General features: G+C 36.0%; 1 protein-coding gene and 1 pseudogene across 3 annotated transcripts in view; one reads left to right on the top strand and one right to left on the bottom strand.

Annotated features, from left to right (window-relative positions):
• The window catches only part of NBEAL1 (neurobeachin like 1), a 188,150-nt gene that overhangs the window by 145,819 nt on the left and 15,187 nt on the right, over window positions 1-27,144 (bottom strand). For 2 of the 3 annotated variants that reach the window (XM_045868178.3, XM_064586933.1), the window contains exons 2-5: window positions 17,712-17,803; window positions 13,096-13,257; window positions 5,949-6,030; window positions 5,271-5,398 (exon numbers count right to left, since the gene is read on the bottom strand). In XM_045868178.3, the coding sequence (XP_045724134.1) occupies window positions 5,271-5,398; window positions 5,949-6,030; window positions 13,096-13,257; window positions 17,712-17,803 (464 nt within the window). Of the gene's footprint in view, window positions 1-5,270; window positions 5,399-5,948; window positions 6,033-13,095; window positions 13,258-17,711; window positions 17,804-27,144 lie in introns of those variants that run through there. The other variant, XM_064586934.1, reaches the window with a different exon arrangement.
• Window positions 2,166-2,472, top strand: LOC123838379 (large ribosomal subunit protein eL36-like; annotated as a pseudogene).

Raw genomic sequence — 27,144 nt, 5'->3', positions numbered from 1 at the left:
ATGTTGTCCCACACTCCTTCCTTTTATTCATTAAAATAGTCTTCATTTTGGGTTTGCTTGATGTTTCCATACAACAAGATTTAGATTATGCATTCTTGGCAGAATACTATAAAAGCAATATGTGTCCTTCTTAGAGCATCACAGCTGGAGGCAAAGATGTCCATCTGCTTCTCACTGATGCTAATTTTGATCATCTAGTCAATGTACTATTCAGTACTATACAAAATAATTACTAATTTTTCCTTTGCAATGAATAAATAATCTGTGGGGAAACATTTTAAAACCATGCAAAAAATATGCTCTTTACCAAAACTTTCCCTAGATTTAGCCATCCTGATCCATACCTTTCCTATAATTTCTGTAAAATGCTGATTTTCTTCCAACACTCCTTCTACATTTACTAATTGGCACTTGGACTTCTATTATAAGCAAGGGTCCTCTCTTTTCCCTTTATCTATCTATCTATCCATCCATCCATCCATCCATCTATCCATCCACCCACCTATCTATCTATCTATCACCTATCACGAGTATGGACTCATTAATTCCTTTTTCCCCCCATGGTTTCTAATTCTATTTTTTTTTTTTAAAGTAAACTCTACACCCAGTGTGGAGCACAAACTCAGGACCCCAAGATCAAGAGTCATATGCTCTACTGACTGAGCTACCCAGGTGGCCCAGTTTATAATTCTTTATGGCAATTAATTATTTTCATATATACATTGTTCCAGATTTGGCCAGAAGGAGCCCCAGGGCATAACTTAGTCTAAATTGTTTTTCCTCTTTGGGCAGATAATGATTCCTACTATACTTACATTGGGTACAAAGTAGAAACTCAATAAATATATTTTTAAATAAATGCTTGAATGATAAGGCCTTTTCAGGAAAGAATTCTTTCCCTACATCTATTTTAGTTCCACTTGAGAAAATCTAAATACGTAAGATGCTATAAACAGAATTAAAATTGAGCTAATAGATTAATCAAATCCATTCATTATATCAAATTACATATGGAAATATGAAAAAAATCCATATATTTCATCAAATAAGAAATATACTTTTATTTTTTTTTAAAGATTTGTTCATTTGAGAGAGCAACAGCACGCGAGCAGGGGGAGGGAGAGAGAGAATCCTCCAGCAGACCCCACCACAGACTGAGCACAGAGCCCAACACAGGGATCGATTGCAGCTTAGATCACGACCTGAGCTGAAACCCAGAGTTGGACACTTAACCAACTGAGCCACCCAGGCGCCCCAAGAAATATACTTTTAAATGGCTCTGTATTTGGAATAATGCTAACTTACATTTGTTCTAATCTGTGTTAGTTGTTTGGGTAAACGACAAAAACAAGTAATATGTAAGAAAATATATACATTCCATATTTTCACTTAACTTCAGAATTAGATTAACATATAAGGTGTAAGTTATTGCTATCGCTCCCTTGTATATGTCTCCCATGAGCTACAGATGTTTCCTAATTCCATGATTTATTTGTAGTATGTTTCATTTCCCTATCAAAGTCAAAGACACCCAAGTCTGAACCCTTGCTTTACTGTTTACCTCTGAAGCAGTTCCTACTATTACCAGCAAAATTGTTATGCCTATTAGAGATAATAGGAAAGCTTCCAGCATAATTCCTAGCATGTATAGTACACACACTCATGAAATGCCACCACTCATCCTTCTACTCTTTGTTCCTCTTCCTGTTGCCACTTTATATATGTAGAATTCTCTTTCTATACTATAGCATTTAAATATCTTCTTGTTTTTGGTTCTCAAAACTTGTTTTTTGTTTTCATTTGCCAATTTTATTGGTATTAATTTGTTGTCAGATCTACTTTTTGATATCTTCTCTCATTCCCCCAACTTTTAAATTCATTTTGTTCTTATTAAGATTCCTTTAAAACCTCTCCTCTGTCATTTTCAGACTGTTCTCATGTGCCTCTTTCTGTGTATGTGTTGCTGTCTGTAAAGAAAAACTATTTGTCATTGTTTCAAAATTTAAAACATTATCTTAGATTTGCCATACTGAAAGATCTGAGGTGGAGGATGGGGAAGTAGCAAGAGTGAAAGGAAGGGATATAATTTCCTTAAGAAATCTCTAGCATCGGTGTCAAAAGAGAACACCGGCTTCCACCAAGGGAGCCATGGAGGAGCAGCAGCTATGGCTCTCCACGACCCTATGGCCATGGGCCTCAACAAGGGCCACAAGGTGACAAAGAATGTGAGCAAGCTGAGGCACACCAAGTTCGTGCACGGCAGGATCCAAGAGGTGCAGGGGCTTCACCCCATATGAGCAGTCTGCCATGGAGCTGCGCAAGGTCTCCAAGGACAAGGGTGCCCTCAAGTTCATCAAGAAAGATGTGGAAACACATCTCCATGCCAAGAGGAAAGAGGAGTTAAGCAATGTCCTGGCAGCAATGAGGAAAGCAGCAGCCAAGAAGGAACCCCTCCCCTCTGTATATTATTAAGCCTTTTGGGGGGAAAAAAAAATAGAACACTGATTATTTGAGAACCAAAGTGATAAATGAGTAGAAAGGCTACAAATGGAACACTGTTATGTGCCTCTTTCAATCTTCAGAGTCATGAGTAGTGCTCAGGCAGAGGCAAAAGGTAGTGACAGTGCAGTCACTTATTATTTCCATGTCTACCCCTTCTAGTCAAAGTAGAACTTCTTGGTTTCACTGTGGTAGATGGGGATGTGGGACTAATTCTGACCAATGAGTTCTGAATGAAAATAAGATGTGTCATGACTAGACAAGAGCATTAAATTGCTAATGTGAGACATTTCAGAGCTTTCTTTTCTCTCATGTGGTAACTAGCAAAGCCTTAGATGCCTGCTCCTTTGTCAGCTTAGGATCTTGAGTGACTGTCATGACTGAGGGCTTCCTGCCAACGATGGCAGACAGCATGAACAAGAAATAAACCTTTGTTATTCTAACCCCTTGTTTGTTATTGCAACATCATCTGTCTTATCCTGACTGATAAACCATCTTTGCCAAGGAAAATTCAAAGTACTTTCTCTCTGGGAAAAGACATATTAAAGCTCAATTGAAAAGGAAGTATTCAATACTAAGTAAACTGTTTGTAAAAGAACTGTTTACTTGACACAAATTTCAGAGTCATGAATTCCCAACAATGTAAGTGCACTATAAGCAAAAGCTAGGTACTGCTAAGGTTGGTATTTTGATATAGTAAGTACAAACTATTTTTATCTATTCTTTAAAGCAGGACTCCTGCCAGACAGTACCTTTTAACCCTAGTTCAAGTTGCAATATTTCTTTGAAAAACAATATTGTTTTTCTGGTGGGGAAGGGGAGAAAAGGAAGCATTCAGAAGGTCATTAGTTCCTTTCCATTAATGAATAGTCAAGAAAATTATTAGGGCAATGTGATGGTTAATTTAATGTGTCAACTTGGGAGGGTGTTTTTGGATGAGATTAACATTTAAATTGGTGAAATATGGATAAAAGAGATTACCCTATACAAAATGCCTCAATGAATCAGTGGAAAGACTGAATAGAACAAAAAAATTGGCCTCTCTAAGCAAGGGGGAGTTCTCCAGCAGACTGTCTTTGGACTTCATCTGCATCATCAGTTCTGGGTCTCCAGCCTGACTACATCTGGACTAGAACTAGAACATCGGCTTTCTATCTGCCAGCTTTCAGACTGTAACTGTACTTTGGCTTTCCTGGGTCATAAGCCTGACATCCCACATTTGGATTTGTCCGCCTCTAAAATCACATGAGGCAACTGCTTATAATAAAGCTTGTTTTATGCATGCATGCGCGTGCACACACACACGCACCTTACTGGTTCTGTTTCTATGGAGAAACCTAATAAAGACAACTTCTCTCAACGTATAAAGGAAAGACAGTGTATAAATAAGTAGACAGGATTGTTATATTTAATAACTAGAGTACTTGTTCCTATTATATCTACTTTTTACTTCTTACTTTTACTATAGGATGTGTTATTTCAATAAAGTATCACTACACAGAACATACAAAGTATTAACCATATAGTCTACATAAATGTTCTCTCAGTTAATCAATTCTTCACCATCATCTAATGGTGGCTACTCAAAGTGAGGGTGTAAGACCCTAAAAAACCTGAAAAGCCTATAAAGATCAAACATTTTAGCAGTGAAAAGCTGCAGGAAGTGGCAATGGTATAAGTAGGTTGGGTTAAATTAAAAATGAAAATGGAAAAATCTTGAAATTGAAAATACAGCAGATTTGGGAGACCTAAACAAGCAATCTGACTGTAGTTGATGATACAACTCTTCCTATTCTGTGCCCACAGGTAATAAAGATATGAGTTCAAAACTCTTCTCTGTGAGCCCTGAACTGGTAATTACACTACTGTCACTAAGCTGCAAAACCATCATCCTATATTCTATCTGCTTTGTCATGCTGTGACAAGCACTCTGCAAACTATACTTCTCTTTTTCCAGGTACTCCACTGTTGGGTTCACCAGTAGTGCATACTAAATGGAGCCTGGAAGGCTAAGGGTAAAAAGAAAGTGATTCCTTATTTTTTTACCAGCCAACAGCTCTTAACTGTAGCATTCACAGTTGGTTCTTTGTCTTCAGGTTATTTTTGACAATTCCAGCACCAGCCTATGCTCCTGGCTGCTCAGTGATACCTGCACAGCTAAGCAATGCTCTTTCATCAGAGGTCTGAGACCCAGCTGCAGGACCTCTTCTCTGATAACTCCAGTCTCTTCCTTTTGTCCCATACCCCGAAGGAAGCAGCTGCTTCCTGAAGTCACTATCTCTGTATTACATCACTATCCCTACTTGCTTTTTGAGTTCTCTAATACCTATTTAACAATTTCCTTCAATTATATCTTTTTAAAATACCTGGTATGATTACCGTTTTCTTGACCAGACCCTAGCTGACACAAGCTCCACAATTAAAAGCAGACAAAATATTGTTAAAATCATTTTCATCCTATGAAATGAGCTTAAAAAAAGAGAACTTTCCTTGAAAAATATGTACACTCCACTTGATGTTACTGTGCTTTGAAATTTTCCTATCAGATTATTAGTATTACAAAATAAAAGTTTAGAGTAAATTTATTATCTGGAAGTGGCAATTTTCACTAATTCATTACTTCCAACAGAGATAGAGGTCAGAGATAAAGATAGGGGTCTTACACACATCTTACATATTTCTTTCACAGAGAATAAGACCTGCATTGAAGAATTACATATATTTATGACATTCAGGTTTTAAATCAACATTATAAGGTATGTAAGACATACCCTGAAATTCTATGCCTCCAATTCCGATATGGATCATACAAACTTTCACAAAACGCCAATGCATGGATCACAAATTCTTCAACAGATGTCTGATCTGCCAATTCCTTCTCTTTTTTTTTGCTTTTTAACTGAAAGTAAAGTTAAACAAAAAATTATATTTAGTTAAAAATATTAAACTGCATAACATGTCTACATCATTAAAAGACAACATGTTTCATTAATTATCTAATAAATCATTTTTATTCAAATAAACCTATGTTCCAATTGCGTCTAAAGGGTCAGTTATTCATATGGACTGAATATAATCCTTCAAATTTTAATATGGCCTAGGAAGAGTTTCAAATGGATAGCAAAAAAAAATATGTTTTCAATAAGAGGGATATTTGATGATAAATAATATGTAATATATACAATATATAAATTGACAAAGTATGTCACTGTAAAAAACCATTTATAAAACACTTTAATTTTTAATTAAAATAAAATATATTAATAATTGCTTTTCTACTTTTAGATAACACGTTTAAGATGTCTGAACTATATATACCTAATGGAAATTTTAATTCACTTCTCGATTATTACATCCTCTAAAAACATTTAACTTTACTATAATATTTAAAAAAGTAAAACCTAGTTACTCTCAGTAAAGCAACAAAAGGAATATATTAATTCACCTACTTGCTGAATATAGAGTGTTGTCATAGTGATGACATGATTAATATATGAGCAAGTCCCAATTTCTTCCACATTAGATAGATTTCTGTGAGGAAAAAAAGAATATTTATTACTTATGAACAGTGACAAAAATGTATGCTCATTTATTCAGGTCGAATTTTGAAAATACATGTTAGCAAAGGAAATATAAATGACATTTATTAAGCCTTAAAATCAATATGGTTATATAACTGTTTTTCCACTAAGAATGTGAAACACACCTCAACGACCATTTAGCTACTCTAAGCAGAATGTTTAAGAAGTACATGCTGGTTAGCAATTATTTATTACAGAAAAAGTGAAAAATATCACAAAGTAGAAGCAAAAGAGAAACAAAAATCAAAAATATTCTTACAACCCAACCGTTCGCAACTATTTGCATTTTGGATTATTTCTTTTCAGGTTTGTTTTTATTTTCGTATGCAGATTCTTAGTTTGGTTTTTGTACATATTGTTGCCATTAAAACACATGTACAGTTTTAGAGTTTTCACTTTGCTCTTTGAAATTACAGTTCCCTTATCTAGACGTGTTTCTCAACTATACTGAAAGGCCTTGATAGAAAAGCCAGCATCTGTACATTCTCCATGAGGGCATAGTATATGTGTTGTTTAAAGCAGTGAGTGGGTCAATAAGTGAGGTTTAATTAAAATATGGTCCTCATTTTTATCCCATTTTTATAAGACAAGGCAGGACACATAATGCTAACACTTCCTGTATCTAATATCACCTATCTTTTTCTTAACATAATAAAACAGTCTATTAATTTTCTCTTCTGAGACGCTGTGACACTGAAAAAAACTATTTATCTAAAATACAGCAGATGCCCATTTGCAACGACATGGATGGAACTAGAGGGTGTTAAGCTAAGCGAAGCAAGTCAATCAGAGAAAGACAATTAACAAATGATCTCACTCATATGTGGAATTTAAGAAACAAAACAGAGGATCATAGGGGAAGGGAGGGAAAAACAAGACAAAATCAGAGAGGGAGACAAACCATAAGAGACTCTTAATTAGAGGAAACAAACTGAGGGTTGCTGGAGGGGATGGGGTGGGAGATGGGGTAACTGGGTGATGGACATTAAGGAGGGCAAGTGATATAATGAGCACTGGGTGTTATGTAAGTGATGAGTCACTGAACACTACCTCTGAAACTAGTAATACGCTATATGTTAATTAATTGAATTTAAATTAAAAAATAAAATAAAATACAGCAAATGCTAAAAGAACCCAAAAAATAACAGAATTAACAGCCCTGTACTCCTGAAACAAATAATGCATTATATGTTAATTAAAAAATTTTTTAAATAATATAAAAAACAAACTTGACTAGTTCAAAAAAAAAAAGAATTAATAGTTCTTAATAAAAGAAGTCAGACTGGCATGACTTCTTTGAGAAAAGAAAAAAGTAAAGGAGAGGTAAAATTCAAAGACCCTATGGAGGATTCTAGGAAGATGGCAGAATAGGAAGCACTAGGCATATGTCTCCACACCTAGAAAACAACTGTGCTGGATATAACTTATTCTGGAACTCTAAAGTGTGCTGAATGCTGGCAACTTCCAGGGGAAGACATGGGACAGTAAACTGCAGTTAATGTTCGATAATTTTGGTAAATTTCAGCTATTATTAGCACAGTAGCAACCACCCATGTAGTGGGCAGCTCTGCACATCTTCCCAGAATCGCTTGTTAACAAGTTAAAGGAACCAGGGTGGGCAAAAAGGACCCTGTTCTTCAAATATCAGGAATTTGTGCTTCTGATCAAAGAAATGAAGACAAAGAGGTGGGAGCCATTGTTAGTACACCTCACCCCACTGTTGCAAGCCCCTTGCTCTCTGGCTGAAGGAACTTTCAGGGAACTTAAAGGGTCATGGATGAAAGTACTACAACATAATAAAAAGCCATATATAAAAATTCTACAGGAGACATCGTACTCTATAGTGAAAGACCAAAAGCTTTTTTTCTAAGAACAGGAACAAGGCAAAGATGGTTACTTTTACTGCTTCTATTCAATATAGTACTGGAAATTCTAACCAAAGCAAGTAGGTAAGAAAAAGCATCTAAATTGGAAAAGAGGAGGTAAAATTTATCTGTTTGCAAATAAAACTAGATCTAGAGATTAAACACAAACCATAAGAATTAATAAATGAATTCAGCAAAGTATTCGGATAAAAAAAATCAGCACACAGAATCAAGTGCATTCCTATACATAAACAATAAATAAATGAGAAAGAATTATCATGAAGACAATTCCATTTACAGTAGCATTAAGAATAAAATACTTAGGAATTAATTTAACCAAGGAAGAGAAAGCCTTATAAAATGAAAACAAACAAAAATTGCTGCAAGTCATTTCAAAAGACATAAACATAAACACATGTGATGTTCACAAAGGACATCTTACCGTTAAAATATCAAAACTACCCAGAACAATCTAGAGATTCAATGCAATCCTTATCAAAATCTCAATGTTTTTTGCAGAAACGGAAAAACCCATCCTAAAATTTATATGGAATCCCAAGGAACCCCAAATAGCCAAAACAATTTTGAAAAAGAAGCCCAAACTGGAAGACTCACACTTTCTGATTTTATTTCTTAGTGCAAAGCATCAATAATCAAACAGTGATGTTGGCATAAAGAAAGACATATAGACAAATGGGATAAAACAGACCAGAAATAAATCTTCACATGTATGCTTTTGACAAGGGTCCCGACACCAACCGATGGGGAAAGGAAAGTCTTTTCAAAAAGTGATGTTGGGAAAACTGGATATCCACATGCAAAAGAATGAAACTGGACCCTTACACCATATACAAATATACTCAAGTGGATCAAGAAACTAAATATAAGATCTAGGATAATAAAACTCTTAGAAGAAAATAAAGTACAAGAGCTTCATGACATTGGATTTGATTTCTTGGATATGACACCAAGGTATAGGTAACAAAAGTAAAAACAGACAAATTGGATTTCATGAAAATTTAAAAATTTTGTGCATCAAAAGACACTATCACTAGAGTAAAAAGGCAACTCACAAAATGGGAGAAAATATTTGCAAATCATGTATCTGACAAGGGATTAATATTCAGAATTTAAAGAGAGTTCCTAAATCTCAACAACCAAAAAAATCAACCCAATTCAAAAACAGGCAAAAGACTTGAATAGACATTTCTCCAAAGAACTACTATATGAATGGCCAATAAGCACATGAAAAGATGCTCAACATCAAAAATCATTAGAGAAATGCAAATCAAAATTATAATGAGGTACCCCCTCACACCCATTAGGATGATACTATAAAAAAACAAAACAAAAAAAAACCCAGGGTGCCTGGATGGCTTAGTTGGTTAAGTGTCCAACTCTTGATTTTGGATCAGGTCATGAGATCAAGCCCCATGTCAGGCTCCACGCTGCGCATGGAGCCTGCTTAAGATTCTCTCTCTTCCTCTCCCTTTGTCCCTCCCCTTCCAAACAAAACAAAACAAAAACAAAAAACAAAAAACCCCAAACAAACAGAAAACAACATGTGTTGGCAAGGATGTGGAGTAACTGGAACATCTAAGCACTGCCGATGGGAATGTAAAATGTTGCAGCCACTGCTATGAAAAACAGTATGGCAATTCCTCAAAAATTTAAGATTCCAGTTATCATATGATCCAGCAAGTCCACTTCTGGATATGTAGCCTAAAGAACTGAGGTGTCCTCACCTTCACCAGACATATCTATACATTCATGTTCATAAGAGAATTATTTTTCTATTTATTTTTTTTCCTTGCATAAACCCTTCACTCACCTAAGGGCCAGTGGAAATTTATTTTTTGTCCTTTCCATCTTTTACCAAGTTGCTTTTCCTTGCAAAATGCATGACATGACAGAGGGGAACCTGGGAGTGGGGGGCATGCCAGGGACTTAAATACAAGCTGGAGGGCAGGGCACAGGTAGGACAGGTGAGAGACAGCACGAGGGACATGGCTTTTCAGGTAAAGATGAAAGAAGAGCAGAAAGAAGCTGTGCTAGAGGGCAGGGGGCTAAGATACTGGGTGGGAGGGGGTGAGCAGAGAGGACCCCAACCCTGGGTTTATACCCACATTCCCTAGAGAAGTAGCAACAGGGCATGAAGACCTCCCCTTGTAGGCTCCAAGGAATAGAACAGGGACTGGGAGAATAAATCCGATTGTGCTGCCTCAGAGAAAGGGAGGAGGTGCTGACAGAGTGATACCCAAACAAGCTGAAAACTTATGTCCATGAAAAATCTACACAAATGTTTATAGCAGCCATATTGGTAACTACCAAAAACTAGAAGTAACCAAGATGTCCTTCATTAGGTAAATGAAGACACATACTGTGGCACATTCATAAACTGAGTATTATTATTCAGTGATAAAAAGATATACACTATCAAACCACATAAAGACATGGTTCTTCCAAGTGAAAGAAGTCAGTCTGAAAACGGTACATACCGTATGGTTTCACATATATGACATTCTGGGAAAAGCAACACTATAAATACAATAAAAAAATCAGTGGTTGTCAGAGGTTGGGCATGACAGGAGAGAAATGAATAGATGGAGCACAGGGCATTTTTAGGGTGATGAAATTATTCTGTAAGATACTATAATGGTGGATACATGACAGTATGCATTTGTCAAAACTCATACAACTGTACAAGACAGTAAACTCTAATGTACTCTACAGACTTAGTTAATGATGTATCAGTACATGTTCATCAATTGTAACAAAGGTACCAACCTAATGCAAGATGTTAATAATAGAAGAACTGTGGAGGAAGGAGAAAGAGCATGTAGAAACTCTGTAGTTTTTCCAAATTTTTATATAAAATGAAACTGCTATACAACATAAAATCTATTAGAAATTTTTTAAGGAATTTTTTTAAAAAGTGAGGTCTCTGGAAATAGAAACATGTTCTGTGACTGGCAGCTATTAAACATTAAATTTAAAATAAAATAAACATTAAATTAATCATCAGAGATTATCTCCTAGTTAAAAAAAAAAAAATTCAACCAAAAGATGTGTTGGAACATTCCAGTGCTTGCCTATAATGATCAAGAGCTAGGGGCTCCTGGGTGGCTCAGTTAGTTGGAAGCCCAACTAACTGAGGTCATGGTCTCAAGGTCATGAGATCAAGCCCTGTGTCAGGATCTGTGCTCAGCTTGGAGTCTGCTTGGGATTCTCTTTCTCTCTCCCTCTACCCCTCCCCGCAATTGCATGCACACACCCATGCACTCTTTTTCTGTTTCTGAGATAAAGAAATAAATAAATTTTAAAAACAGCTAAACATACTGGATTTATTTTTTTAAAGATTTTACTTATTTGAGCAAGAGAGCGAGAGCATGAGTGGTGGGAGGGGCAGAGGGAGCAGGGAAAGCAGACTCCCCGCTGAGCAGGGAGCCCGATGTGGGACTCAATCCCAGGACCCTGGGATCATGACCTGAGCCAAAGGCAGACGCTTAAATGACTGAGCTACCCAGGAGCCCCTAAACATAACTAGATTTAAAACGGTTATTTATCGGGACACCTGGGTGGCTCAGTCGGTTAAGCGTCTGCCTTCAGCTCAGGTCATGATCCCAGGGTCCTGGGATCAAGTCCCGCATTGGGCTCCCTGCTCCGCGGGGAGCCTGCTTCTCCCTCTGCCTCTGTCTCTCTCTCTGTCTCTCATGAATAAATAAATAAAATCTTTAAAAAATAAATAAATAAATAAATTAAATAAATAAATAAAACGGTTACTTATCTATAGGATTTCTGATTTCTATAAAATTGTACTAAGTAGTTAACAAGACAAAATATAACAGATCCACAGACCAACTCATGTTTTATTGCATAAATAAACCCTTTTTCCCTCAACCTTTTAATTCTTGTGTTATTTTTCTGAATTTTAAGGATGATTAAGAGCACAAAATCAAAAATATCTACAGTTCTAGGAGAGCCTAAAATAGGGTAGAAACATTTTAGCAATTATTGCTCAATCTTTCCATGATTCCTGCAATCAAATACAATGAGCAATTAAGTGAAAGGTAAATAAATGCACAGTAAATTAAGTCCCTGTTTGTCTATTAATTAATTCTAAAATATTTATAGAACAAATAGTATATATTATAGGAAATGGCTTCCAAAAAGAAGATAGACTTTAACGAGGCATAAAGTGCCCCTAACCCAATAGTTCTTAAATTTGTATATGCAGGTTAATGTGGAATTCATGAAGAATTAGAATGCCTGAGCTCTTTAGAGTCAGAATTTTCGTAAGACTCAAGCTCTGTATTCCTATTAAGCTTCCCAGTTAATACTTATGCACACCGAAATTTAAGTACCACAGACCTAATCATCTATAAACCTGGAAATATAAGCTGTAGAATAATTATAATTTCTTTGGCAAAATTATAAAATGAAAAATTAGAAAAATATATTTCACAAATGATAATGCACAGTAGTAAAAATGTATATGTGTTTACAGGTGAGGACCACACAGAAAATACTGGTACAACAAATTCTTGGTTAGGTAAAAACTTCAGTCACTGTCTTTACAGTAATTTTTTTTTTTTTTAATTTTAGCTAAATCTATAACTAAGTCTGGTAACTAAAAGGCTTTCCAGTAGGGGTGCCTGGCCGGCTCAGTCCGTGGAGCATGAGACTCTTCCCTCAGGGCCATGAGTTCGAGCCCAACATTGAGCATCGAGGCTACTTTAAATAAAGAAGTAAAACATGAAATAAATAAATAAAAAGCTTTCCAATATAATAACAAATCACAAGGCTTTCATAAAAGGCGCACTCAAGGGGCGCCTGAGTGGCTCAGTCAGTTAAATGTCTGCCTTTGGCTTAGGTCATGATCTCAGGGTCCTGGGATCGAGTCCTGAGTCGGGCTCTGCCGTCAGCAGGGAGTTTGCTTCTCCCTCTCCCTCTGCCCTTCTCCCTGCTCGTGCTCCCTCTTTTTCTCTCCCTCTCTCAAATAAAAATAATAAACTCTTTAAAAAAAAAAAGGTGCATTCAATCTTTAAAGCTCCACATGAACAACAAACACCATTAATAATAAATAAATGCATTGTTATTTTGATAATTTTTTAAAACAGATAACTAGTTTATTTGTTTGTACCAGATACCTGCAAAGAATAATGAAGAACTTGACAAGCAAAATTGACAAAGCTTGTTGTTGTTCCTCTAACCCATCTGCCATTTTCTGAACACACTGTAGTAGCTGGATCCTTAGAACCTGCAGAATATTATCAGGAAGCAGAGATATTCCTGGAGGCACATCATCTACCCTATCAGGGGGAAAAATAAGAAGGGTGATTAAGTATGAAGAAAATCTTTGGCACTTTAAAGGAACTGCATTTTCACCTCAAATTCTAAAGAAACTCTTTTATTCCAGATGCTCTGTGCCTTCTCTGCAAGGCACCACCAGATGATTACTATGACACTTCAGAAGATTAGTATAACACAGTAGTTAGTCTTACTTCAGAAGAGGCTTACTGAAAAGAGGGAGAGTTAGAGAATCTATTTAATATCTTCAATTGTGCTATTTTCAAAGAAAATATTCAGAATTAGTTCACCTGCTACTTAGAAATAAAACATGTGTATATATGCATGTATACCATTTCTAAAGGAAAAATAACTAGCATATAAAAATGGAGTACCTATAACTAGTTTAATATCTGTCAACTGCTTTACTAAATAAACAATATTCACCTACCTATAGGCTCCCCAAACCATGTGGTCAGAAGAGGGAGATAAGATAACCAGCAAAAGGAAAGGAGAAGGACAAACAGGTAAATGGAGAACCCTAAGCATGAACATTAATAAATTTTTTTAAAGTAATACATCAGTATTTTATGACAACCGGTTTCTGGGTAAGAAGACCATCTGGTTATTCAAAGACAAAAGCCAACACCAGATGTGACTGGCTACTCTCTCTTAGAGAGATCCCCCAGAATCAAAGTGAGAAGATCTGTGTATTAAGTTCCACCTCTGTACCATAAAGTACACCATTTAATCTGTGAAGTGCCCTATTCTATAAAATTGTAATTTCTCCCCTATTTCATAGGGTTCTGAAATCAAAAAGTCAATGTGCATTTTTAACTATGAAATATGTAAAGAACTATAAAAATGTAATATGTTTAAAATATACTATCGCTAGGGACGCTTGGGTAGCTCAGTCTTTGAGCAACTGCCTTCGACATGGGTCACGATCCCAGGGTCCTGGGACTGAGCCCCGCATTGGGCTCCCTGCTCGGTGGGAGGCCTGTTTCTCCCTCTCCCCCTGCTTGTGTTCCCTCTCTCGCTGTGTCTCTCTCTGTCAAATAAATAAATAAAATCTTTAAAAAAATAATAATAAATAAATAAATTATCACTAAAGCCTACAAATCTTTTCATGAAGTCACTGACTACTAATTTTCCTATTCCTATTAAGAAAAATACCCAATCACAAAGGAGCACCACGAAGAGCAACTATGATTAAATGACAATCATACTTTAGTGTCTTCAGATAACGCTTAATATGATTTACTATTATTTTTACACTGAGTTTAAAGCTATTTCATTCACTGTAGACAGAAAAATTTCAAGCACATTACCAGTAGTCATATAAATATATATGATAAATATTTTTAGCCTCTTCCTGAACCATCCCACAACATTATAATAAAATAAACACCTAACTTCAATTACACAGAAATCACAAAGCACATTACCAAGGCTGCGGAATTCTATAACCATGTCACAAAAATGCATGTTTCATTTTAGTCCGGGCACCACTTCCCTTGTAATTTGGATTCTTTCCTTCTCTTTTATAGATGGTACCAGAAAAACTCTCATTTTTATATATACTTTTTTCCCTGCTAAAGAACTAAAAAGAGGTGATGAGAAAAACCACAGTACCTTCAAAATAATAAAGATTTAAATTTAAATATAACTGATTTTCAAGACTAAGCTAAACTATTCCTATTCACTTTTCCAAAATCATAAGTCAACAAGAAAGAAACATCAGATTTCCCAATATTCAATCCTAGTTATAAAGGATTAGTTCCCTTTTTCCTTAGTTGTCCCATTCTCTATTTGCATTTTTAAAAATTTTACTAGACAGAAAAAAATTAGCTTACAAAAGAGAAATCTATTGTACTTATACTCGTTATAAAATTGGGGTTTGATTAGAACATGACTTGTAGATAAAGTTGAGAAAGTTTTGGCCATGTTCCTAATGCGATGAGGATTTAAGAATTTGGAACATTTTCCCATCATTAGAACTTTACTGCCCCCAAATTCTAAGCTCCTTTTGCTGAAATTTCCCAATCCCCAGAAATCTGTTTCACTTCTCTGTTTGGCTACTCAATGTCTACATTAAATAGCTGCCCACTGTTGTCTCCATCTAACACAGGAAGAGAAGTCCAGCTTAAATTCCAAGGCTTTAAATTCTGGTAAAAGCATTCTTTGCTTGCATTAGGAATTCTCTAACTTAAAAGTTCTGTCAAGAGGCGCCTGGGTGGCTCAGATGGTTGAGCGTCTGCCTTCGGCTCAGGTCATGATCCCAGGGTCCTGGGATAGAGCCCCACATCAGGCTCCTGGCTCAGCGGGGAGCCTGCTTCTCTCTCTCCTTCTGCCTCTCCCCCTGCTCATGCTCTCTCTCTCTGTATCTCTGTGTCTCAAATGAATAAATAAAATCTTTAAAAAAATAAATAGGGCGCCTGGGTAGCTCAGTTGGTTAGGCAACTGCCTTCGGCTCAGGTCATGATCCTGGAGTCCCGGGATCGAGTCCCACATCAGGCTCCCTGCTCAGCAGGGAGTCTGCTTCTCCCTCTGACCCTCCTCCCTCTCATGCTCTCTGTCTCTCATTGTCTCTCTCGCAAATAAATAAAATCTTAAAAAATAAATTAAATAAATAAATAAATAAATAAATAAAAGTTCTATCAACTCAGTTTAACTTAAATGAGGATTATCTGTGAGTTTCTTATCTTTAAGGTGAACAGACTAGCTTTATATATCTTGCACATCATATTCACTTGAAAAACTGAAAGTTTTCTATTAGTAAAATCTAAATTCATGGTTTAGTTTTCTGTCAGATATGAAATAAAGTTTTAAATAAACCAGCTAAATCAAGAATAAAGCAATGTTCTGGCATTCTTCATCTTATTTTAAATATAGTGGCAATAAAAGTCTACATAATGTTTTAGGAAATGACTTCCCAAGAAAGGAGACATGTATAACAAGTGCACCTTACAAACTTTAGAAGACTTCATTTCAATATTCCAAGTATTCAAAGGCCCAAAGCCTGACTCCATAAAATCCTTAGGCTCATGATTTAAAGCGAGCTGCAAATTATTAAAATAAAAGCACTTCGAAGCACAAACCACAAGAATACTCTCTTATGAGTAGAAATCAATAATATGTAATCTTGTTTTGAGTTCAAGATTTAATACTTTTCAACCTTTATAAACCTGTTACAAATCATCTAATGAAGAATTCTAAGACTGTACTTATAAATAATGAAGTACTAGTGCTTTCTGAGCATTAAAGCACATCTTAAGTTCATTGCCTTGGTCCAAAGCTCTGATGATTTCTTCTCTGAATTATTAAAATTGCCTCTTAACTGCGCTTCTTGCCTTCAGTCTCAACCGTTTCCAGTTTAACCTCCTAATGCTACCACAGGGACTTTTAAAAAACAAACTTCATCATGACACTCTCATGCAGAAAATTCTTTAGTAGAGCCTCACATCTTCTGTAACAAAAAATCAAAGTCCATTAGCAATGCATGCGTGGCATTTCATGATCTGGGTTCTGATTCTCCAGACTCAATTCACCCACGCCCACCCTCTTACTGCCTACCTCCATCCACAAACTGCAAACACTTCCCTCCCTGAAGATTTTTAATTCTCTAGATACTCTTTCTCATCATCAACCACCACCCATTTCTCCCCTTCCACCTCATGTATCTCTATAAATGGAGTTCCTATTGTGGCTAATTCCTCACTTCTCCAGCTTTTTACCCCAGCCTAACCTCTCTTATCCAAGTAACAACTGACGTCTTCAAGATGGCTTGAGAAAAAAGTAAAAAACTTTTTCTGGGAAGTGGGCCTGGGAACTGTGAATGTAAAATGGTAGTAGGCAGAGCAATGGCAGATAAGATTTATACTTCTACTTGTACTTTTCCACAAAATTTGAATTTTCCTCCCATTTTATGATTTTTAAATCTAGCTTTGAAAAATCTGAATACTTCACCTCCTCCAAGATGTTTTCGAAGGCCCTACTCTATAATAAAACCGTAATTTTAAGTATAGTGTTTTCAGTGAGTTCTGTGAGTCTAACTAATTACTGAGCCAAAGGGAGTTGTGAAAACTTCCAAATTTATATCTGGTTGGTCAGAGATGAGGGAGGCTCCCAAGACTTGCAACTGGTGTCTGAAGTGAGGGCAGTCTTGTTGAGGACTTTGCCCTTCATCGTTTGGATCTGTCACTACCTCCAGGTAGTTAGTGTTAGAAATGAAGTGTGTTGCAGGACACCCAGTTGCTAGTAGTTCACACCAAGGTAGTCCTCTCTACTTCTAGAAGTCAAATTTCATATTAGCAGGAAAGCCTGCTGTGATCAATTAACGAAGTCTGCCATGAGAGCAGGGTTATGCAGGAATACCATATATGTCACATAACTGCCATCCTTGTAATAGGTCATCAATGAAGTCTTTGTGTCTCAAATTAACAAACTCATCTAAGGATAAGAAGTTTATACATACCTGGTAGGCAACTTTTCGAAGTCAACATCTAAGAACTGTTCATAGCTAGAAACAAAACTGTCCAGCCAGAGCTTCAGGTAATCTGGATCTTTCTGAAATAAGAAAACCAATATTAAGTATACCTATCCGAAAAAAACAAAAAACATGCTTTCATTCCTATAAGCAGATATGAAGCAATAATATGAACTCTCTTAAGTGATATTCATGAAAACATATGTGCTATTTTAAAATGTCTATTAAGTATAGGGGCACCTGGGTGGCTCAGTAGGTTAAGTGTCTGCCTTTGGCTCAGGTCATGATCTCAGTGTCCTGGGATGTAGCCCCGCATCAGGCTCCCTGCCCAGCGGGGAGTCGGCTTCTACCTCTCCCTCAGTCCCTCCCCACCTCCCCACTCAAGCTCTCTCACTCGCTCTGAAATAAATAAATAAAATAGTTAAAAAATAATAAAATGTCTATTAAGTATAGTGAACCCTCAAGTGGCTTCCCACATCACTCACACAAAGAGCTACAGTCTTAACAATGTCCTATAAGAGTCTAAACAATTTGCCCTCCCCTATCTCTCTGACCTTAGCCTCTACTACCCTGGCATCCTGGCTGTTACTGGGACATGCCAGACGTACTCCCACCTTTCCCACCTTAATTCCTTTCAATAGCTGTTTTCTCTACCCAGAAGACTCTATAGATGAATGGCTAACTCCCTCATCCTCTTCAAGTCATTCTTTAAACAACATTCTCAAAAAAGCCTACTTTTACCACCCTTTCTTAAAACTGCTGATCTTCTTACTAACCTTTACCTGACCCTATTCTGTCTTCCCACCCGTGGTGCTTTCTCACCATCTATCATACCATCTCATTTACTTAGTTATTAATTTATTGTCTGTCTTTTCCCCTAGAATATAGACTTCACAAGTTTAAGGCCTTTCTAAGGGCTTACCACAAGTGACCTCTTTTTGTTTACTAATGGATACCAAGTGCCTAAACAGTGCTTGACACTGAGCAGGTGCTCAATAAATATTTAATGAATTAGTGAAAAATACAAGATGCATAAATAAAATAAAATCAGATATAGATCATTAACCTAAACATAAAAGCTAAAATTAAACACTTCTAGAAGAAACTACAGGAGATATAATATACCTTTATAGGAGACATACCTTTGCAACCTTGGGGTAGACAAAAATTTCTTGGGAGCACACAAAAATCAAAAGCCAAAAAAAATAATAGTAAGTCTTAATCAAAATTAAAAACATCAGGGCGCCTGGGTGGCTCAGTTGTTAAGCGTCTACCTTCGGCTCCGGTCATGATTCCAGGGTCCTAGGATCAGGCCCCGCATCAGGCTCCCTGCTCTGCGGGGAGCCTGCTTCTCCCTCTCCCACTGCCCCTGCTTGTGTTCCTGCTCTCGCTATCTGTCTCTCTGTCAAATAAATAAATAAAATCTTAAAAAAAAAAAATCTACCCACCAAAAGACACCAATAAGAAAATGAAAAGGCACGCCATATACCAGCTGAAAATATTCTTAATACATATATTTGACAAAGAACTTACACCAAGGACATATAAAGCACTCCTAAAAATCAATACCAAAAGGACAACAACTCAATTTAAAAATGGGCAAAGGGCAAACACCTCACAAAAGGGGATACAGGAATGACCAGTGTGTGAAAGCATGCTCAACATCATTAGCTATCCAGAGAAAAGCAAATAAAAATCAAATGGAACACCCATTACACACTCACGAGAATGGCCAAAACTAAAAACCTTGACCATTCCAAGTGTTGGAGAAGATGTGGAGCAACTAGAACTCACACTTCTGGTGGGAGTATAAAATGGTATAATCATTTAGAAAATAGTTTGGTAGTTTCTTTTAATGTTAAACATAGACACAGAACATGGCCCTTCCGTGAAAGAGGAAAAAACACAGAACTACAAAAATATACAAAGATGTTCATAGAAGATTTATTTTTAATAGGCAAAAGCTGGAAACAACACAAAATTCCATCAACCTGTTCACTGACAAAGAAATTGTGGTATACTCATACAATGGAATACTATTCAGGAATAACACTGAATGAACTGCTGATACAACGACAGGCAGAAATTCTAAAAACGTAATTGAGCAAGAAATGCCAGACATTAAAGTGTATACACTGTATGATTTCATTTATACAAAGTTCTAGAGCAGGCTATGATGACAGAAATTAGATTACTGGTTGTTTTTCAGAGGACTGACTACAAAGGGACACAAAAGAAACTTTCCTAGGTGATAAAAATTTTCTATTTTATTATATAGTAGTTACACAAATGTTTGCCTGTATCAAAACATGAAATTTGACACTTAAAATGTGTGCATTTTATGGTCTGTAAGTCATATCTCAAAGTTTATTTGAAATGATTCCTCAGAAATGTCTTTTTAAATATAAACTGCATCATTAAAAATGATGCTTGAATTTATTTCCTCCCTCTCCTTAACCGTTCTTTACTGAAGTCAATTTCAACAATACTCAGAAGTTTTACTTAGTCATTAAATATTACTGGTTAGGCACCGCACTTGGATAAAGGGAACTCAATTTATTTCCCTAAAATAAAAGCATTACACTACAAATCAGAATCACTAAAAGAATGTTCCCAGAATGTACAGAGACTGCTGACCTTTTGTGTATTTGTTTTTTCTATTAATATACTGTTCCAAAATCAGATTGTAAATTGCCACTATCTACATCATCACTGAGAAATAAGATGGAAATATTTCAGAAAAAGATTTCTCACGTGAGAAATTTTCTCAAGGATTCCATTACTTGCTATTTTCATTTCCAACTAGCACATTATTCATGTATTCATTACTCATTTATCCACTCAGAATAGGAATCCAGAAATACAAGTAGCTGGAGTTTTCCTTATCATTTTTGCTTTTAATAAAGCCACAAAACAGTCTCATAACACCATAAAGAATTAATGCATTTCTCCTCATAGTTTATTTAGGAACTCTACAGTATCTGGTTCAAAGTCTAAAAGTCAGGGTTACCAAGTGGTTGGCAGGTACAAGGTTCTCCTAGGAAGCTGACCAACTATAAGGAAAGAAATGGTACTTAAATCTGGAAATGTTTCATTTAGTAAGAAGTAAAGTAGTTGCAGTTTTTTGAGCATATGCCATGTGCTAAGTACTACAGCAAGCATTTTTAAATAAGATATATCATTCCATTTACTCCTTACATCTATCCAGAGGTTTCAATTCCCCATTTTGTAGGTTAGAAAAGGGATGTTCTAGAATATATAACTTGTCCAATCACACAGTTAGTTATTGATAGTGCTGGGATTAAAATGCAAGATATATGAATCCAACTGTGGTCCTTCTACTACCCTATACTGTCTTTGAACTATAAGCACAGCTCTAGTGAGCAAATAGAGGAAAAAGAGTTATCAGGGTCAGTAAACTCAAGGTCGTACGCAATTTAATACACAAAACAACCATATTCTACACAGCCTGACAAAATTCTTAGAGAATCTACACTTTACTGCCAAAAACCATAAAAAGAAAGATCTCCACATACCCAGAAACCATATTAATTAAATCTCAAGTTTAGTCACTTTCATGGTTAAGAGTTTGGTATACTGAAACACCACAGTATGATCTATTTTTCCATTTGTACACTATTTATTAACATAACACATAAATGTATTACATACTGCAGGAGCACTGGGGCCAAATTACGTGGACTCTAATACTTGCTTTGCCACTTTCTTGAACAAGTCATCCTATGTTTGCTATCAGTCTTTTCCTCTATAAAAACGAATATAATGATAGTACCTTTCTTACAGGGCCATTATAAAAATTAAATAATCTAATATATGTCAAGGGCTTAGAATAATTCCTAGCACAGAGGATATGCTCAAGAATTAATTTTATTTTTATAACCCACTATGTGCCAAAATTAGGAAACTCCCATAAAACAGGAATAATCTATGCAACAAACATATTTAAATATTTCATAATCCCCCTTGACATATGATTTTAATTGTATTCTTTTTTTTTTTTTAAAGATCTTATTTATTTATTTGAGAGAGAGAGCACATGAGAGGGGGGAGGGTCAGAGGGAGAAGCAGACTCCCCGCTGAGCAGGGAGCCCGATGCGGGACTTGATCCAGGGACTCCAGGATCATGACCTGAGCCGAAGGCAGTCGCTTAACCAACTGAGCCACCCAGGCGCCCTTATTCTCCTCTTTTTAAATCTCTTTGCATTTACTATCTGTGTAACTTTGGCCATGTTACTTGATTTCTCCAATTTGTTCTTCATCTATATTATTTCCTACCTCATAGGGTGTTGAGAGCACAAAATGAGATAACATACGTAAGACATTCAACAATGCCTGTCATTTAGCAATTACTCAAAACATGTTGGTTACCATTAAGATATAGACTCTGCCATCAAGTTGGTCATGATTCAATGTAATAAAATAAGCACTTATGAAATAATTACAAAATCAAATATTCATCCAATCACGTGCCATTGTTTAAAATAGTCGTTCATTTGAACTGTTATATAGTTCTCTACTGGTCTTTATAGCTTCAATTTATCCTCCCTATATACAGCTACTAATGGAATTTGTTAAATTTTAATCTAATCATTTCTTCCCTCCTGTTCAAATACCCTCAATGGCCCCCATTACCACAGGATGAAGTTTAAACACTGCCCAATACAGTGACCACTAGCCAAATGTGAATATTTAAATTACATTAATGCACAGAAGGCTTTTACCTTCTCTTAACACCCACTCCCCTGGTGGGAGGCATTAGTGGGTAATGGAATTAAGAGATCCATATAATTTCACCTAGTTCTTAAGGGGTGGGGTTACAGGTAAGAATAGGGGAACACCTTACTTCCTCCATGCAATATTTAGGATGTAACAGTCCTTCAAGTTTTAAAACTATAAACTTTTAAATACATATACATATTTCAACCAATATTGGGCAGTTCCCAACTTACATATGAGTTGCATTTATAAAAGTTCATTTAAGTCAGTTATATTCATAATATAGTTTCTAATTCCTACCAAAAGAAGATAAATCTCCCCTCAATAGAAACGTAATTATTAATGGTAATTCATCTCTCAAGTCAGCCCTCAGGTTTTTCTGACAGAACCTAGCTACCTCAAAAAACATTTAATAAGTACATACCAACCACGTAACAATCAAGAACAGTACTAGACTCTACAGCTATGACGACAACTAAAACGTAATCTTAAGTCAATTTTACTTAAAAAACAAACAAACAAACAAACCCTATAATCTCATCCTCAAAGTGCTCACTGTTCAATAGAAGAGAGGCATAAACAAATAAATGCACAACAGCATAAGAAGTAAAGCAGTTATAAAAAGTATAGAAATAATAAAAAGGGGGAAGCCTAGCTGGCTTAGTCGGTAGAGTATGCAACTCTTGATCTTGGGGTTGTGAGTTCAAGCCCCAGGTTGGGGGTAGAGACTCCTTAAAAATAAAATCTTAAAAAAAAAAAAAAAGAATAAAAAGGGAGTTACTGTCAAAATCAGAAATAACTGAAGAGCAGAAGCACTTAAAAGTTTTCACAGATCATCATAAGCAGATACATTCAAGGATGGAGGAGGTTAAGAGGGGAATTCCAGACAGAAAATAGCAAGATATTTTCAAAGATGTACAATATTTGGTCCTGTTAAATAAATAGATAAACCTGGAGAAGTCAGCATTTCCTGAGCAAGTACTTAGGGACACTGTTTACTTGGATGACAAGTATGATGTGAAGTTAGAGAAAAAAAGAAGAAAAAGAAGGATGGCTGTGTTTAATCAAGTTTGAGAAGCACCAGTTAGGTTAAATGAGATTTTTAACAATATATTATCTTGAAGATGAAATATGCCTTGTGAATGGCACTGCAAGTGGTGTTTCTAAGGTGAAATTTTCAAAACATATATAATCACAAACCTTATCTTCCTGACTCAATTTCATTAGTTTTTATCAAAGAAACAACTTTTTATTTGGTTGATCTTTTCCATTATGTTTATTAATTTGTGCTCTTTCCAAAAGCATGTTACGGAACAATTTCAAACATACTTAGCAGTAGAGAGAATGAGAATAGAATGACTCAGCTTTAACAACTACCAAATCATGCATGACCAATATTCTTTCACCTGTATCCCCATCTTCAACTATATTATTTTGAAGCAAACCCAGATATATCCTTTCATCCACAAATATTTCAATACATATCCCCAAAAGGTATCTTTTAAAAATATGACAGTATTATCACATCTGAAAAAATTAGCAGTTCCTTAAAATCAGTCAGTGTTCAAATGCCCTTCTTTTTTAACTGTGTGATAAGATTAGGACCCAATAAAGTCCAGAAATTGCATTTGGTTGATGTATTTTTTAGGTCTATTTAAACCCATAGGTTTCTATTAATTTTATTTTTTTTGTCCTAATTTATTTGTTGAAGACACTGGGTCATTTATAAGGTAGTATTTCTCACATCAGGATTTTGCTGACTGCATGTTCTTATGTCACTTAACATGTTCCTCAGTCCTCTATATTTCTAATTAATTAGTAGATCTAGAGACTATCAAAATTAGGTTCTTCTGAGGTTTTTTTGGCAAAAAAATACTTAATAGGTAGCTAACATGCTAACATGTTAGCAACACCTATTAACATGTCCTTCAGAAGGTACATATCAAGTTACCTCTTTTGTGATGTTAAAGCTACTGATCATTTTCTACATCCAGTATTTTATGAGTAATTTTTGCAATAAACCTTACAATTTTCTTATGTCACCATGACTACTAGAAATATTTGCAAAAGAAACCACTATTAACATACTCTCAATCTCACTTCCACAGTCCTAATTAAGATTATATCCAGATATTCATGCCATTCATCCCAAGATGTTATATAATGCTTTATTAAAATTAAATATACTCAATACACGTCAGCCTTCTAAAAATGTGTATTTCCAGCAACAACTAAAAAACAAACAATAAACTTGAGAATTTTCACATTAAAAAAACCTTTATTTTCCCTCACTATACTTTGAGTTTATTCTTGTCTTCTTGAAATGGATGGCATATTAATGATCTATTTCTGTATAACAAATTAAATAAATTAAATATAGAAGCTTAAACAACAAATATTTTATCAGTTTTTTGGGTGACGAATTCAAAACCAGCTCAGAATTTCTGAGCCTTCATCATAGTGAAGATGTCAAGTAGGGCTGCAGTCATAGCAAAGCTTGACTGGGCTGGAAGAACTACTTTCAACCTCACTCGTGTGGTTGGTGGCTGGCAAGGCTTCAGTTCTTCATAACATGGGGCTCTCCACTGGGCTGCATACAACATAGCAGCTCGCTTCACCAAATCAATGATCCAAGAAAAAAAGGAGTAACCGAGATGAAAACAAGAGTGTCTTTTCTAATTTCGGAAATGATATACCATCGCTTCGGCCAAATTCTACGGTCACAAAAGAACCCTGGTACAATGTAGGAGAGGACTGTAAAAGGGTATGAATACCAGGATGTGAAGATCTTTTTTTTTTTTAAAGATTTTATTTATTTGAGAGAGAAAGAATGAGACAGAGAGAGAGCATGAGAGGGGGGAGGGTCAGAGGGAGAAGCAGACTCCCCGCCGAGCAGGGAGCCTGATGCGGGACTCGATCCTGGGACTCCAGGATCATGACCTGAGCTGAAGGCAGTCGCTTAACCAACTGAGCCACCCAGGCACCCAGGATGTGAGGATCTTAAAGGCTGGTGACCACAAATATCTATCTAGTTCACTAATTTTTAGCCTTTTTTTAAACATATTTATTTATTTTTTTAAGGTTTTATTTATTTATTTGACAGAGAGAGCAGGAGCAGGGGGAACAGCAGGGAGAAGAAGCAGGATTCCCGCTGAGCAAGAAGCCCGACGCAGGACTTGATGCCAGGACCCTGGGACCATGACCTGAGCCAAAGACAGATGCTTAACCAACTGAGCCACCCAGGCGCCCCTAAACATTAAGTATTTAGAGTGATAAATTTTCCTAAGTAATGTGTAGCCACTTCCCATCAAGTTCTAAAATTGCAGCACTTTTATCATTCAGGTCCCCCCAAATTCTAATTGATTAATTAATGTGTTTATTAATTTATTTATCTACTTATTTATTTTAGAGAGAGAGAGAGGTGGAGGAGGGACAGAGGGCGAGGGAGAGCAAGCTCCATGCCCAGCGTGGAGCCTGACTCTGGGCTCCATCTCACAACCATGAGATCATAACCTGAGCCAAAATCAAGAGTTGGACACTTAATTGACTGAGCCACACAATGCCCCTCAGAATTCTAATTTTTATTACTTGTTCTTTAATCAAAGGTTTATTTAAAAGGGTATTTCACAGCCTCCAAACATTCCTTTTTAATCTTTTTGCTACTGATTTCTTCCTTCATTGTCATTGTTAAACATAATCTATTATTTTGATCATTAGAAATTTGTTGAAATTTGCTGTCATCATTTCTGTAAACGTGTGCTTCAAAGGACTGTATGCTGGATACAGAATTCTACATAAATCCCTAACCTCACGTTTGTCAATTCTATCGTTTGAGTCTTCTGTATCTTAACTGACCTTTTTGTCTATTCATTCCATCAATTATTGACATTTTTTTAAACTACTAAGGCAAGTTAAATAGAAAAAAAAACTTAAAATTGTCATATGTTCATTTCTCTGTATTTTGAGACTATGAGGTACACACAAATTTAAAACTGTTATATTTTGGGGCACCTGGGTGGCTCAGTCGTTGAGCGTCTGCCTTCGGCTCGGGTCATGGTCCCAGGGTCCTGGGATCGAGCCCCACACCGGGCTCCCTGCTCAGCGGGAAGCCTGCTTCTCCCTCTCCCACTCCCGCTGCTTGTGTTCCCTCTCTCGCTGTCAAATAAATAAAATCTTTAAAAAAAAAAAAATTGTTATATTTTCCTGGTGAATTGAACTGTTTTGTTTTGCTGAACATGGCTTTATTTCACTTTACTCTTGGAAAAAATTTCATTTGGTTGGAAATAATAGATTGGTAAGTCTTTTCTTTAAAGATGTCAACCTTTTCCCTTCTGTCGTTATTACTGAAAAATCAGCTATTAATCTGTCATCCCTTTGAAGATAATCTTTTTTCCTCTGCAGCTTTTAAGCTTTTTCTTTCTCTTTGATTTTCTGCAAAACCACTACAATTTCACTACAATGTACCTTGGTATGGAATTAGTTTTACTTACTCTGCTTGAAATTCAGTGGACTTTCATTAATCTTGGAACGCTCTCACCTGTAATCTCTTCAAATATTACATTTGTTTCATTCTTCCTTTCCTGTCCTTTTCAGAGTCCAATTAAACATGTATTAAGCCTTTTCACACTAGCCTTCATATCTCTTAACCTTCCTTCCATATTTTCCATTTCTTTGACTCCTAGCT

Source organism: Mirounga angustirostris, unplaced genomic scaffold, assembly GCF_029215605.1.
Source record: "Mirounga angustirostris isolate CCGP_5_RB_7025 unplaced genomic scaffold, mMirAng1.0.hap1 SCAF_3, whole genome shotgun sequence".
Lineage (NCBI taxonomy): Eukaryota > Metazoa > Chordata > Mammalia > Carnivora > Phocidae > Mirounga > Mirounga angustirostris.
Note: the sequence above shows the minus strand (reverse complement) of the source record. Positions and strands in the feature narration are given on the sequence as shown.